Genomic DNA, 16,574 nt, shown 5'->3' on the forward strand with positions numbered 1-16,574 from the left:
GTTAATCACTTTTTGTTTTAAATTAGATATTATATTTCCATTAAGGCAGTCGGGCTCTGCTATAAATAAAAATGTTATTCAGCTTCACATCGTAAAACCTAGTTAACTACGCAAACATGATTATTAGTATAAATTCCCTATTCGTCCTGTGCCAGCATTGGCTAAGTGCTTTACCTGTGGTACTGTATTTAATCCTCATTACCCAGATCTCTGGCAAGTTTCTTTTCCTTTTTTGTTTTTCCATTTATTTATTTAGGATAGGGGTGGAGTTGCAGGAGGGGACTGTTCAATTCTCAGCTAAATCCCCAGAATGCAGAACAATGCCAGGCATATTGTAGGGACTTAATGGAAATTTGTTGAATGAACACTTGACTGAATGGATGAGTGAGTGAATTACAGCACGGTCAGGTGGGTACTTACTCACTTTGTAGATAAAAAGCTCACAAAGATCATGTGCCCAGGGTTACAAATGAATGGCTGGAAGGCCTACAAGTTGGAGAGGGGTGTGTCTGATTCCAATAGTTCTGGAATCCAGGTTCTCACATAATGGACCAGGTCCCCTTTAACCACCTGAGGACTGCTGATCTCTGAAAGCCAAGGACACTGCTCCTCTGAATCCCTGTCAAAATGTACTAGGGAAGAAGTATTTTTGAAAGCTCCTAGGTGACTACAAGTCCATGCACCGTGTGGTTTTCCACAGAAACAGTTCACTTTTCTGCTTCTCCTGAGGTCTCCCAGGAGACACATTCTCTTAGGGTTCTCCTCTTTTGAGCATTTTTTTTTTTTTTTCTCCACATTGAATGCTACCACTTCCCAGCCCACCTGGTTAATTCTGAATCATGCTTCAAGAACCAGAACTCTTCCTCTGGAAGTTTCTCTGATCTGATTCCTATCCTCTGTTCTCCACACACACTTTGTGCAGTGTGTGTGTGTGTGTGTGTGTGTGTGTGTGTGTGTGTGTGTATGTATGTATTTATTCATGCTTATATATATGTATTTATATATATGTATCTATTAATGTGAGTGTATATATACACATGAATAAATACATATCCGTATCTGCTCTAACTGGCATTTCCACAAGACCTCTACAATTATTGCTAATGAGTGTTTGAGTGGATTTGCTAAATGCTTTTCTTTGCCACAGAAATTAACTAGCAAATGTATTAAATATTTTCAAGAACAGACACCCAAATGTCAAAAAATGAAGAGATTTAATTAATATTTCCTCTCTTCACATCAAAATTTTTTTAATATTTAATTTTTAGTTGTAGTTGGACACAATACCTTTATTTCACTCATTTATTTTTATAGGGCGCTGAGGATCAAACCCAGAGTCTCGCACGTGCGAGGCGACCCTCTACTGCTGAGCTACAACCCCAGCCCTTCACCTCAAAATTTAATGGTTATTCCATGGTGATTTGGAAATTTAATGTATTTTGCAATTTTTTTTTTATTAAACTGCCCAAGTGTTGGTAGCTACTATACTGTAATGCTGAAGCTATCATAGGGATTGTTTATTTAAAAACACTATGTGAAACAACATTTGTTTGAAAATATTGCTTGAAATTAGTAATAAAATGAAAAGATTACAAGTAACATATCATCAGCATTACTTGAGACTTATGGAACACAAATCTTACAAGTCAGGTTTTTCTAGATTGTGTGTGTGTGTGTGTGTGTGTGTGTGTGTGTGTGTGTAAGAGAAAGAGACTGAGGCATCATCCTGTGTCCACAGCTATCGTGAGTAAACCATTATTTTGAATATAAACGGCACTCAAAACTAATGGGAGGAATCAACAAATCCACACTGCAAATTCTCCTCTTCCAAGAAGACAGCCTGGGACTGGAGTGGAGCTGTCAACAGGCCGGAACCCGCCTCTGGCCAGCTGGGCCTACACAGAAAGGATGAGATGTGTGTGTTTCTCAGGGTCACTCTGCCCTTCAGGCCAGTTTTACTGAGACCCTTTAAATAAAGCAGGCTCACTTCAGCCCCCTGTCCACAGGCACATGCTGACCAAAGACTGGTTCCCACATCGGCACTGCTCTTGGGCTGCCCAAGGGCTGCTGGCCCGGACTGAGGCAGGTGGACCGGCACCACCTGAAGGCAACTGAGACGGAAACTCTTCTCAGAAACTCCCAGGGACAAAGAGGCTTCCTCTCAATCCCCGGAGCAGCAGCTGGAGAGTAAAGCAGGAAAAAACAGTTCAAGAACTCTGAAAGTTCCTGCAGATGTGACAAATGGCCACTTCAAAGTGCTCTGCAAATGCCAGCAATGGCAGAGTCGAGGTGACAGGAGCCAAAGACGCTCCTGAAACTGAAGCCAAAGCCGGTGACTGGGATTCTATCTTTGAAGCATCTCAACTTCATGACATGCACAGGGACTTCTGCATGAGTTCCGTGTCTCATGGAAGCCAGGTCTCTGCACTTGGGGACAGCTGCCAGCAGAATTACAGGGGCCACAGCTAAGCTCTGGGTGCCCAATAAGGGCAGAGGCTGCTAACAGTGAGCTCCTCACTGTGAAGGCTTCCACAGACCTCGGTGAGGGCCATGCAGAGAGCGTAGAAGGAGCTGCACCTCTCCTGAGGCCCTCTGAATGGGCCAGGGGACCCATGCTCTCCAGGGTGTGATCCACAGTGTGGGCTGGTGGCCAAACCATGCTGCAGTTTCTTATTTGATGACTTTGCACCTGACAGTGTGCAGCAAAGTCATACTGGAAAAAAGGAACACTGAGAAAGCAGAAATTTCATTATTTTTTATTTGATAACTAAATGTTAGAGCTCTTCTATTTATTTTCAAAGATTATAGGATAAAAAGAAAAAGAAGTGAACTTTTACATTTTTATTAAGAATTTACGAATGCCAATAGAATTAACGCCAATACTTCTATAATTCATTATTAACTTTTAGGAAGTAGACAGATAAATTCTACTGGTCATTTTCAACTACATTATTCCTCATCTTACGAAATGGGAATAACTGCGTTTGAGGTCTGAGAGTGCCAGGACCTTAGAGGTAATAGACTTCAAATTTTTCTCTCTATTTGGGAAAAGGTCAGAGAGCTTAAATGAGTTGCCCAGGACCCAGAGATGTTTGGCCACCTGACCCAATACAGGGTTCCGTATACGAACACTGGAGCCCAAACAGGCTGGATTAAAGTCTGAACCTTCCTACTCACTAGCTGTGAGGCTGAGCAAATTACTTAACCTCTCTGAACTTTTGGTTCTTTATCTCTTATGCTGAGGTAATATAACCTGTTTCATTAGATAGAAGATAGAACGTAATATACAAAAAGTGCTGAGTACAGTGAACGCCCCTCAAGTATTGTCTCAAAAATGCCAGTCCTCTCTCTGATTCTCGGTGTGGTGCATTTCTTCAACCTAATAAAGGCTATGAGGGCAGGACCCTGTCCTACAGATCCCTGTCTAACTGAATTAGTCCAGGCCAGGCTCTGAAAACGGACAGCGCCAGTCTCTCAGGCTCCTCACACGGGGTGAGCAGCCACTCCACCGGTCTGTGGGGGCCTCCGTGACGGGGGCTGCTGCTCTGCTGGTGACTTAGGCTCCTCTGGTCTCCGGGGCAGGAGAACTGCCAGGAACCTCTGCCCGTGATTTCTGGTGTCGGTGGTACTCCTTCTTCCACCTGCCCTTTCGTTCGTCAAGTGATTATTGATCTGACTCCACAAGGTGCCAGCCACAATTACAGCTGCTTGAGAATTTTACTTTAGACCATGCACCCCAGCCCTGCTCCTTCCCGCTCCTCCAGCTAACCTGTCTGGCCATAGAGAGCCAAGGCACTGTCAATGACCTGTCTAAAAACCTTGTCAAAAAACCTGTCACTGCTGGCAGGTGCCCTATGTGGTGGATCTTCTTCACAGGGCCACCTCCTGGTTGGGTCCAAGTTACAGCCACGTCTTCAAGACTCCACCTGACCAGGGCCGCTCCCTTGAGTAGCAGCCCTTCTCATGTGGCCAGCAGGCGGCTCCCAGCTCTGCTGGAGTCCCTATTCCTGGGCCACCTTAAGTCCCAGCCAGCAGCTGCTCACAACCGTCCCTTTCCTTCCTGAGCCTGCCTCTCATCATCCTCATCATCGCAGGGCTGGGCCTCAAAAACAAAAGGACAGTCTCAGGTGGAGCTCTGAGAGAAACTTTCCTGGACTGAAGGTTTCTCTGAAGCCACTAAAACCCTCAATGCTTCAGAATTGAAAAATTAAAATGATTCCTATACTTACTATGAAAATCTCACTCTGTATGCTGAATACTTTAAGGCTCTGATCCCAGGATGCCTTTAGCAGAGGGGTGACTCCACATTCAAGTAGTCATATGAGGGGAAATTAATACACAGAGCCGGAATGTGCTCCAGACTAACACAGCAATGACATCATCAAAGCAGAGAATTTTCTTACAAAAGCAGCAAAAAGTGGGGCGAGTGTTCAGATGGTTTCTGAAATCTGTGACTGAGCGGTTTTATAAACAACACATGTGTTACTAGCATTTCAAGAGCAGAACGTCATTTACAATTTGCACTAGGATCTTGTGTGTGCGATAACCCTGGAATGACCTTGAGAGTCAGAACTCAGGGGCTGGGTCAGGAGATGGGCCCAACTTCACACTGAGGAACTCAAGGCTGTGACTCTCGGGTCCTCCTCAATCAGGGAACCTCGCCTGCTGATCTAAGGGGCACCCTGGGTGGAGAGAGGCCAAACCTGGCAGTAAGTATGCTTTAAATGTTGAACTGGAACCAAGTGTCTCACGTCAAGGAGAGATCTTATATCAACTAAGGAAGGAGCCATCCAGATCTTTGAAACTGAATCTGAGGGCCAAGGGAAAGAGAGATTTTTGCCCTATACTGTTTTGTTAGAAAGAATGATAATAGAGAAACTTTTAACCAAATAGAAATATTCCTGCTATCCCAATTCAGACACGATAGCAGATGTCACAAAAAATAAACTTAAGATACTACATTTTTTTGGTGCTGGGGTTGTGGCTCAGCGGTAGAGCACTCACCTCGCATGTGCGGGGCCCTGGGTTCGATCCTCAGCACCACGTAAAAATAAATAAAATAAAGGTATTGTGTCCAACTACAACTAAAAAATAAATATTAAAAAAAAGATACTACATTTTTAAATGAGTCCCCAATAATGAGAAAAAATAGATCAGATTAAGACAGATACAGAAATAATTACAATAATTCTCTCACCTCAACTGTATAGTACTGACAACCATATCACTGAACATGTAATATGGAGGTCCCTCCCACCTCAAATAGACCACCTCCTCTTTTTTGGAATAAATTGTTGCTTTAAGCTCTAAGAGAGAATACCAGTTACATTGAGTTCAGGTATTATAATAATGCATCTGGAAAAAAAATAGTTAGCAGTTTTCTGATAAAGATGCCAGAAAAATGGGGGTCTTTACATTCCTATGACCCCATAATAATTCAGATGCAATAATTTAGGTCATAATTTAGATGCAATAGTATATATATATATATATATATATATATATATATATTCCCTAATCGCTATAGATTTCATCATATATTTAAAAATAAAACTACTGTATCACAATTAACATAAAATATCAATTATGATGTAAAGAAGATTATTAGAGACACTTATCACCCACATAATCATAAAAATCCAAATGGTTTAATAGATATATGTGTGTTCAGAAGCAGAATTGCACACATCTACTGCTCAATAGACACTGAACATCTAGGGATACCCAAGGTTTATCAATTTCATTCTTTTTTAACAGCCCTTGGAGTTTCTGCCTCCCTTGATGAGGCTTCCAAGTCTGATGATCACCACTAGTCAGAAGCTGCTTAGCATTTGTGACTATGAAATCATTTCAATTTAAGTTTTAAAAGAAAGAGACCTACAATGCTAGGTGGAACGTGCCTGTCATCCCAGCAGCTCGGGAGGCTGAGGCAGGAGGATCACAAGTTCAAAATCAGCCTCAGCAATTCAGCGAGGCCCTAAGCAACTTACTGTCTAAATAAAATGTTAAAAGGGCTGGAGCTATGCTCAGTGGTCAAGTGCCCCTGGGTTTATAGTGTGAAAACTGATCCAGGAATAACTGATACTTATTCACTAGAAAATACCAGCAGCTGATAACTAAACTGTGTTCAGACCATCTACTGCAGCCCCTTCTCCCTAAGCTAAGCGCTGTGCCTACAGCTGGAGAGCAGGCTGGAGGGCTTACCACGGGCTGCAGCGGGGTGCCGGGCATCATGGCGTTGGCTAGTTGCATCTGCTGGGCCAGCATGGCCATGTTCTTCTGCTGAATCAAGTTATTGCGCCCATTGATCTCCAACTGTGTTTTTAAGTGTGGGGGTGGGTGAAGATACTTGCAGTTCTCCCTGGAGCAACGACCCTACAAAGACAAAAGCAAAATTCCATCTTAAGAAAGAATCAGTGAACTGTAAACAGTAATAACCATGTAAATCAAGCCCTGAATCCACCAAGGTTTTCTCCACCAAGTCCAATCCTTTTGCTGCAACTTCAGGGTTCATAACAACTTCACCCAAACAAAAGAGTAAGACATTTGAAGAAGTTCAAACACTTAAAAAATTTCCCTTATTTTAATAATTTTAGTGTAAATGTTTATAGATTCAAGTTTAAAAACAAACTTCCAAGGTAATAATATTAAAACACAGACTGTCAAATAAAGTACATTAGCTCCTGCCATAATATCTTCTTGGTTCACTTCAATAAATCTGAACAAACCTGGAGTTTTATCACCTACTTTTACTTATGCTGCATTTTTAAGAAATGTGCTTAAGCAGACTGCATCCTCATCCTTTACCATTACCCCCAACACCACTGAGTCCTACTGAGCCAGGCACAAGGAAGTTTACAGATGAAAATTCCCATGTGTTCCCAGTGCCCAGAGGGAATGAGGTGTAGGGAAACACTAGCACAAAATGTAGTTTTTAACCTTTCAAAGATAAATCTAGTCCCCACCAATAAAAACTATTAAAGCACTAAGAAGAATTTGTGCCCTCTGAATAACTGATCATGACAATGAAGAAAGAAATAATTTACTATAAAATAAGAAATATAAGTAGACTTTTTCTTTGGAATATTTTTCATTAAAATATTAGCTGTATAACATGCAACATCAAGTGTGTTACAGTGACTTCTTTCAAGACACTGTCAAGTCATATGGATAATAACAGACCTCATCAACTTCTTTTACCAATAAATCTAATTAGAACTCTGCACAAAAAATATATTAAGCAATTAACCAACTTGTGGAGCTTTCTTCGATTTTTCAACAAATCAATTTATCTTAATTTGTCATTATATCGTAAAGCAATTGAGAAAATGAATGTTCACGTGTAAGATCGAACTCGTCACACTTCTATATGAATACTGTTGCTGCTTTTTTAAAAAGAAGTATCCGTGCAGGATTAATGTCATGGGAGACTATGTTCTAATGAGCTTTATGGCACACTTGAAATCAGGAGGTAGTAGAAGACAGGGAGGAGAGCAAGGATCTCAAGACCTGAGACAGATGCCCAGCTTTTGCCCAGAAGCTGCACGGACAGTGTAAGAAGCTGACCACTTTAAACCCCAAGCTTTGTAACCAGGAGCTGCTGCAGAATCTATCTCACTCCTGCTGCAACTTTGACCACATATCAAACAAACAAAAAACATTGGCAGGAAGGTAATATTTATAGGCTCTCCTGATATGATCACAAATAAACCGATGTTTACATAAATATGACTTTTTCCATGTACAATGCCCATGCTTGTTATACGTTAAGCTCACAGGCACATTATTACAAGCTTACAAGCACCTCAGTGTAAATCAACCACAAAATAACTTAGAATCACAAGATAAACCTCAGGGCAGGGCTGGCCAAAACAAACACGCTCATGAATGACACACGGTCCAATTTCAGGGATCCCTGGTCAAGGCCTCCCAGGGGAAACCTGCCATTTCAGCACAAAGAACAAACTCTGGTCCTCAGTATCTCTACATCATATGTCTCACTGAACTGGATTTATGTGAGTGCAGATAAGCAGGCTTATATCCACCGAAAGGATTAAACTGAATTCACTGGGTCAGTTTCTGGAGTTCCATAAATAGTAAGCGACGGCCCTGGGCCTTGAGCCAGGCCTTGCCAGAACTAAGAGTGGCTGTCCAAAGCACTTCATTCCAGCACCTTCCTTCAACACAGACCACCCAGCCCCTCCCACCTGGACACCACCTGGAGGGCAATCATGGAAAGGAATCAGGAGTGTTTGCCAGGTATCCTGTACTAGTGCATCTCACGGCTTCTGACAGAAGCTCACATCTCTGGCTTTGCTGTGTATTTACTGTATCTACTGAGGGCAGAAAAAGTACCATTTGACTACATTTCTTCCTTATGCTGCTCAGGTGGATGTTAATACATTAGGGCTCACTTTGGAAAAACCTTGTCGTAAAAATCGACAAAGCCAATTTGGTAAAAATGTGTGCAGATTGCTCCACCTCTCCTCATCCATGGCCACAGGTCTACAGGCCCAGGGATCTGCATTTGAGCAAGCATTACAGGTGATTCTGGTACAGGGAAAACACTGCAAAACAGGACCGTGCATCGCCACACTTATTCACAACATGGAAAAAAAGTCACATAGTAACATGCGTCATTCCTACTTGGCTATGGCTCTCAGCATTTGTTAGCAATATTGGATAAGCTGCTTCTTAGGAACTTCAACACTGGTTTAATGCTGATTGCGCTGCTGAATAATTTTGGTTTCACAAATAGGAAGGTTGAGAATGCATTCAAATAAACATCCTTGTGTTAGAGGACTGCTTAAACCCAGAGATGGCCACCACCAGCACACCTTGGAACCCGGAGGGTCCATGAGTTCCCAGCACCATGTCTCCATAAGCTTCTGCAGAATGGATGCATATCTATTTCTTATTAGATGCTCAAAGATGGATCCTGTTTAACTCTGTAACAGAGACCTCTGTTAAGATATTATTCTATAATTAACATACAATCTACTATTTGTTAAAATAGAGCACAAACTAAATTTAATATCAAATCTTGGTTCTGGATTATGACTAATGATGCTTTACTCAGAAACCAGGCATTTAAATGAAAAATAAAGCTTGCCACAATAAAGAAAGAAAGGGTGAGAGAAGGAGTTTTGTAGTGCAGCCGGGAGGAAGGAGACCTGCATGCACCTGTGCTGTGCGTGTGGCATCTTAAGATTGATACGCTGACAATAGATTCTGAGAGTCAAAAACAAATTAACTGTCTATAGTTCATGTATTCAAATTTTCATATAGAAGCTGCTACACTAAACCATCCAGAGATTTCACCTTCACATACATAAAACTGGGCTGCTAGCATTAAGTTAAAAATAGAAAAAGTTTTCATTCTTTTTTCAGAGGTGCCTGTAGAGGCACGCACTACATAACTGTATAAAGCCTGGCTCAAACAGCAACCTTGCTACTTTCTGTGTGGCCCCATGTAGGGGGAGTGAGGTTCTTGGTGCGGCCACACCTGTTCTGTAGAACAGTGATGACTGCATCCTTCGCAATGGTAACATGTGAGTTTGAGCAAGGGCAAGGGGCACAGGCATAACAGTCAATAACTGCTCGTTATTTTCCACTTTCCTTACATGCACAAGTTAAGAACAAGCAGCAGTTTCTCAGCTTAGCACCATATCTGTTAAAGGCACTAAAAATAACACAGGTAGTGACATCCAGTAACAATGCATGTCAATCATCAATAATGTAATACAAAGTTTGTCCTTAATCATCATTCTGTATTTGACACATCAACCCAGGAAAATGTCATTCTAGTACATTTCTCAGAGTGTTGTATTTCTGTGCTTTGGTTGTGTTGACTGCATTGCGGTCTTATTTTCAGAGAGCTGTACAACTGCCCAGCAGGCCCTCTAGAATGCCCATGCCCACGGTTCCTTAGGCAGCACTCAGGGACCTGCTTAGAGGAGGACCACGAGAGATTCCAAAGACACCACTGTAGCACACATACTATGTATTCTGAACTGCTGCATTCTACCACACACTGAGTCTACTACTCAGAGTCTACTTTTTCTAATATTTTTCTACATCTTTAAAGTAAAATTAACCTGTCCAAAAAGGTAATATTTCCTGCTGTAGTCATAAAGTCTACATGAGACTAATAATAGTGATTTGAAAGATCAAGCCCTTGATTTCTGACATTAAATATTGTTCAACTATGAACTGAAGGTTATCATTTGTGATCATAAATAAGGGAAGATATATGTTTAGATTAATCAATCCTCAAAATGAATTAATAAAGCATATTTTTTGAAAATTTGTAAATATGTGTATATATGGTAATTTACATAAAATTGGGTGTATGTGATATATTCAGTAAAAGAGAAATTACAGAATATGGTGCAATAAGCCAGAACAAGAGTAAAACTGAATGAAGCTACAGGTGGCAATTTAGAGAACTGAGAAAACGATTTCCTAGCTAAAATAGTAACTACTGACTCAGTTGGATGAACTTCGTAAAGCGAAAAAAAATATTCTGATTTTCCATTTTTAATTTTACTTCTCCCACCTAAACTAAAGGAGTCTTGGAATGTGTGCAGTCGTGGTCTACAGAGGCCTACAACCCGGCTGGGACTGCCAGGAGGATTCAGATCACCAGGGCATCTGAGCACACTCTGGAAATCAAGGGGCAAGGAATGTGGGGGGCACCAATTTAGAAGTCTTTTACAGCTTTCCTGGCAACACTGGTTCCTGGTGAAGCTCTTCAAACTAGAACCATCCCTGTCACTTGTTAAAGCCAATATTTCCTTTGGGACAGCTGAGGTATGCAAATGTTTTTGAAGCACTTTCTGGAGACAGTCACTGCTCAGATCTCAGTCAGGAATTAGCTAGGAAATTTGGTAACTGTCTATTGAAAATTCTCACCATTTTTTTTTCCCAGCTAAGATGCTTTCTTATGACTTACAATACTGTTTAAGTTTTTTATTCTAATGCTATTCTATTAGGTATATGTATATATTATCATGTGATATTAACATACCATGATTATTTTTAAATCACTGTATCTATCTAGTGATAGAAAATTCATAGAAGTCTATAAGGTGATTTACTTTAAGAAAAAAAAAATTGTACTTTATACACCCCCAAACATTCAAACAAACATAAATAAAAGACTTATTTTGTTCTCACTTAGGTGGATATGAGTTTTAATGACCTCTAGGAACCACAATCTATTGGCTTTTGCAAGTATAAAAAATAAAAATAAATTACTGAATAACTCAGAATACACTGCACTCTTAACTGCTTATTTCCTTACAACTCACTTACTTCCACGATGAACTTGTATCAGCTACAAGATCACGCATCCTGAAAAGTGTTTGTTTCCTCAGGCTCATCAGCACTACTGACATCTGGGGCCAGATTTTTTTTTTTGGGGGGGGGGAATCATTTTTGTGTCATTTTTGTCACAGGAGCTGTCCTATGCACTGCTGATGCCTAGCATCACCCCAGGCCTCCACCACTAGATGCCCTTAGTGCCCCCATGCCCAGTTTGGGTGAGGGCCACATGACAACATACCACAGACCGGGTGACTTCAGTCATGGAAATTATCTCTCATGATTTTGAACTACAAGTCCAAGATGGAGATCTACTCAATTCAGTTTCTATTAGTGCTCTCTCCAGGGTCACTTTCATAGGGTGTCCCTACATGGCCTTTCTTCAGCATGCATGAGATGAGACAGAGCAGGCAAGTGAGCCCCAAGCCCTGATGTTCCTTGGAAGGACGCGACTCCTATCAGGGGAGTCATCCCATTGCTTCCTTCAGTCTTAGCTATTTCCTTAGGGGCCCCATCTCTAAATACACACGTGGACTTAGGTCTCCAACATGTTAATTTTACAGGGTCACAAACATTCAATTTACAACAAGGATGAAAAGCAGCTGATGAACAGTTACTGTATATAGATTTAAATATGTTCACACTTAAATGGTAGGGTCTTTTATTCTGGAGACTTCCTCAAACATGAGAGAACACATCTGTCCTCGAAAGTCTGAATGAAAAGGAGTCTGTGGTTGGCCAATTGGTCTTTCCAATTTTGTCAAATCACAGATGCCACTTGTAAGGCTCTCAAGGTCTGAGTATGTGAGTGTCCATGTGTATTTTTCTTGCATTTACAAGGAAAACAAATAAAGATTGTAGTATATCAAAGAGTAAATAGTTGAATTTTAAAATCCTATTCATGTCTCTGTTTCCATTTGTTAACTGGAACACTAGAGGTGCTGACTGATCCCCCCCGACGCCCCCACCCCTGGCTTTTTTAAGGGAAAATGACAGATTTTGGCTTGCACTTCTCTACAGAAAGTCTTTCCAGGATAAATAAAACTAAAATATGTATAAGAGGCTACCAGAAAAAAAAAGATTAATCAAATGGACTCAGAAGTCAGAAAATAAAAGGTTTCTGACCACTAACTAGAATTCTAGTACATGCACTGCATAAAGTTGTTGCTGTTAGGTTGCATGTAAGTGGATATCGTGGCCATATTTGTGCATATACACATGCCTGTGTAGCCATCCCAACAGTGCACCCATTTCTAAGAGCAGGACACATATTACACACACAGTGCTTATGCTCCAAACTCAAGAAACCTAGGATACATGACTTAAAATCTGCGCTTTGTGTTTTACTTGAAAAAACACTTGCAAACTTTAGAATGCTCTAGAATAAAACCTAAAGGGATGCCAAACTATCATCTGGAGGAAAATTCTAAAGCAGTCAAAACAGAGACACATTTTTTTTTCTTTTAGAAAGCCTCTGTGGATTTCACTGTTTTGATATTATTGTCTGTTTCATTTCACAAACAATACAGTATGCCACCGAGTGGCCCTGCAGAGTGCCTACTGTGCATAGACAGGTACAAGGCATGGACTGCATCACAGCCCACTGGGTCTACCACAGGTGGTACACAGGACAGTACCTACAAAGCAGTCACATACTAACCCCAATGCTATGTTCACTTTTTGTATGCCCAAATCTTCACGAGGCTTTAGCCCAGGTAAGTGAGATTTTTCTATTACACCATTTCCTATCTTTACTATCTTAGCTCCTTGTCTTTATTTCACAGTTTTGTCATCTGCAAAGGCAGGAGACCACCCCTGCAGCAAGCATGTCCTGTTTTAGCACCCCACATCTTTCAGAGGACAGCAGGACCAAGCAAGCGGGTGCAGAGGGTCAGTTCTCCCCATTTTTGCCAGGCTGGTAATCCCCAGTCCTGTGCGGGGAGCTTGAGAAAGACAGCAGTCCCAGATGGCACTGTGAGCTTTGCCTTCCAGATGCAGCGACAGTCTCTTCCCCAAGTCCAGGTAACACACACCTGGCGACTGCCCCGGGAATGGGGAGACTGCAGCAGGTGTGCAGCTTCCCACCGGTAGTTCACTGCGGACACAGAGTGGGCTTTCAAGGAAAGCAGGACAGAAGGCTAACTCAGAGCCTTCCCTTTCCTGATCCGGTAAGTTCCCCTTCATACACACACGTCCCTAGAGCCACAGGCACACACTGGCTTAGTGCTACCGAGGCCAGAAAAGGTGACATGCTTACATGGCCTATCGGGTTTGGACGTGTCACTGGGGCCTGGAAGACTGTGAGAACTGGCTCCATCTAACAGCCAGTACACCTTTCCCCACCAACCTCCAACCTGATCTCACAGGAGAGGTTTGGGGTGGACCTTGCCAGCTATTTAAAGAGCCCTTCCCAGGGTGCCTCAGCTGTTCTAGGCACTATTCTACAGAACATTCCTAAGATTGATGGTGAGGATTCTTGGATATTAAAACCAATAGTGACATTTACAACATCCCAAAATACCCTCGCTGCTGACGCAATGTCAAGGCAATCTAACTCAAACACTGGGATACTATGACTTTTTTCCCAGAGAACTTCGGAGCTTTAATTGCACAACTCCCATTAATCATCTTGAAAATGGCGCAGCTGAAACCCACACATCCACCTAAGCCTCACGGAACGCAGGGGCCGGGCTGGCTGCCACCGAGGAGGGGGAGACTGAGGAGGGGGAGATTGTGGAAGAGGACACGCAGCCCTCAGTTCATGCGTGACCAACAGCCCTCCCGGGAGGCCACACTCACAGCACTCAGGCAGAAGGGTGCTGTGGGGGCAGGACCTGGGAGAATGGCTTGGAGCTGCTGAAAAGGGACACTGTCAGAAAAAGCAACCTGGTGTTTTTCTTATGCCCATGGTCTCTCTCCAGAGGGCCCTAAAAACGAGCATGCAGATGTCACCAAGGCTAATGCTATGAAGGGCAGTACTGGCACCTACTGTCGGCCCCTATTCCACAGTCCGCTCCGGCCCCGAAGATGATCTGGCCAACATCCCTGCACCAAATCAGTCTCATGACCTTGTGAAAGTCCAGTGACATTTGTTAGGTGCCAGCATCATTAAGCAGTCCAACAGTTGTTGGCTGCTTTATAGCATCATAAAATTGGAAATGCCAGATCACTGTGTTTCTTTCTTTTTTTTTTTTCCAATTGCTTCATTAGTTATTTATGTTTCTGATAGAGCAACTGTCAGACTTAGAAGCTGTTTGTAGCTCAAACATTTCTCAAGTTTTAGGACTCCCAAATCAGACACTCTTCAATCTTGGCTAATAATTAAAACCTCTAACATTTACATGATAAAATTGCAGGGTCTATTTTAGTGTCTGATTTTCAATTGAGAAATTAAAAAAAAAATGTTTTTAGAAACAGCACCCAATCGTTCCTCTTACCATCACAGGTGGATAGGGCCTGACTTTCTCTATATACTCCCAGGGCTCTCCTGAGGATAAGGAGGAGGGAATTTCTTGAGTCAAACGCATACAATGTTCCCTTAAAACAATGTCTTTGAAGACGTGTTTAGACCGTCCTTATTGACCTGTGTCAGTTCCCAGTTCATCGTTAAAGCAGAACCTCTCTATCTCTGAATCTCTCCCCATCTATATTCTATTGACTAAAACCCAAAAGGTATGTGGGTCTTTTTTGTTGTTGTTGTTGTTTGTACCGGGATTGAACTCAGGGGCACTCAACCACTGAACCACATCCCCAGCGCTATTTTGAGTTTTATTTAGAGACAGGGTCTCACTGAATTGCTTAGCACCTCAACTTGCTGAGGCTGGCTTGGAACTTGTGATCCTCCTGTCTCAGCCTGTCAAGCCACTGGAATTACAGGCGTGTGCCACCACGCCCAGTCCAAAAGGTGTATTTTATTGTGATAAAGGAAGAGTGAAACTTACACGGAGCTCCTATGCCCCAGGCACTGTTCTGAGTATCTTGTGGGTGCTACTCCACTTGTTCATCTCAACATCACTGTCACTTTAGAGTCTGTTGCCTTCTGCTAAAGGACCATGCTCACAGAGAAACTTCCCAGGACACAACTGGCTCCCGAGAGCCCTACTGACCACGGCCTGAGGCGGGCCTTCTTTGTACCAGGCATATACCCATCTCATCTTTAAGGATAAAGGTTCTTGAACCACTGACTGCTCACTAAAACACAAATGACCAACCAGCAGGGGTCAGAAGGCAATGCAGGCTCCCATCCCTCTGCGTTCTACAAGGAATAGAAGTCCTGGAGCCAGAGAACCAGTTTTGAAGAAGATGAACCCACGTGGTATTTCCAAAGTGTAATGGGAAAAATTAGAGGCTCTTTTAATTTCATTTTATCTGTCATTCTTGCCTTGTTCCCCCCTCAGAGGGAACCTCTTATTACAGGATCAACAGTAAAAGAGAAAAAAAAAATTGAGCATCAATGAGTTAAAATGTGGCTTCACAGGGACTCAAGAGGTTATTGGGTGGTTTGTGCATCTGCTGACTGGGCCCCTGTGATTTGAAGGTGTCAGGAGTAATGAAAAAGTGATGCACAGCTACATGTATACGTCAAGTCAGATGTGACATTGGATGGCAGGCTTCAGGGGCAAGTCTCCATCTGAGAATGTGAAAGAATCTAAACACAACCAGAGGTAAACGTTTGGATAAATGGTTGCATTGGTACCAGCTGGATCCCACACATGCCTGCAAATATAGAAGAGTAAACCCTGTGTTTACATGCCAAATGTAGTGACATTTATTATTTAAGTTATGATAAATGTCAAAGTACCATGTCATATAATGTGTCCAAAAATTTTGGTCAATATTTCCATGATAAATCTTCAACGTCTACTAGATGTGATGGCATACCTTATGTTATGCGTGTGATCAGTGCTTCAAACAGCATCCTGGCTACAACCCAGGCCCGGAGTCTGGGCCTCTGCAGACGGGGAGAAATCGCCACAGCACACTGCTCTCTGATCTTCAGAAACACTTTTGTCCTTGCCAAGTATCAAAGACCCTTGCTTTGCCCTGATATTTTCCTGTCAGTACTCCCTTTGGCAGCCTGTAGGATTCTCTAACTGAAAACATGCTGTCACTATCTGTCCTCACAAATCCTGCCTCCAGTCCCACCATTTGACGCCACTGCTCCACCTAAATGACAAAGACAGAGCAGGAAAAGAAGGGGCGAGGAATCAAAGGCTCACCATCACTGGCCCTGGTCTCCTGAAGACAGA

At 42.3% G+C, this 16,574-nt stretch overlaps 1 protein-coding gene across 16 annotated transcripts in view; it reads right to left on the reverse strand.

Annotated features, from left to right (window-relative positions):
* Positions 1 to 16,574, reverse strand: part of Mbnl1 (muscleblind like splicing regulator 1) — a 161,401-nt gene that overhangs the window by 31,419 nt on the left and 113,408 nt on the right. For all 16 annotated transcript variants that reach the window (XM_078043546.1, XM_078043547.1, XM_078043535.1 and 13 more), the window contains one exon: positions 6,205 to 6,375. In XM_078043546.1, coding sequence (XP_077899672.1) covers positions 6,205 to 6,375 — 171 coding nt within the window. The remainder of the gene's footprint in view (positions 1 to 6,204; positions 6,376 to 16,574) is intronic.

Source organism: Ictidomys tridecemlineatus, chromosome 3, assembly GCF_052094955.1.
Source record: "Ictidomys tridecemlineatus isolate mIctTri1 chromosome 3, mIctTri1.hap1, whole genome shotgun sequence".
NCBI classification, from domain to species: domain Eukaryota; kingdom Metazoa; phylum Chordata; class Mammalia; order Rodentia; family Sciuridae; genus Ictidomys; species Ictidomys tridecemlineatus.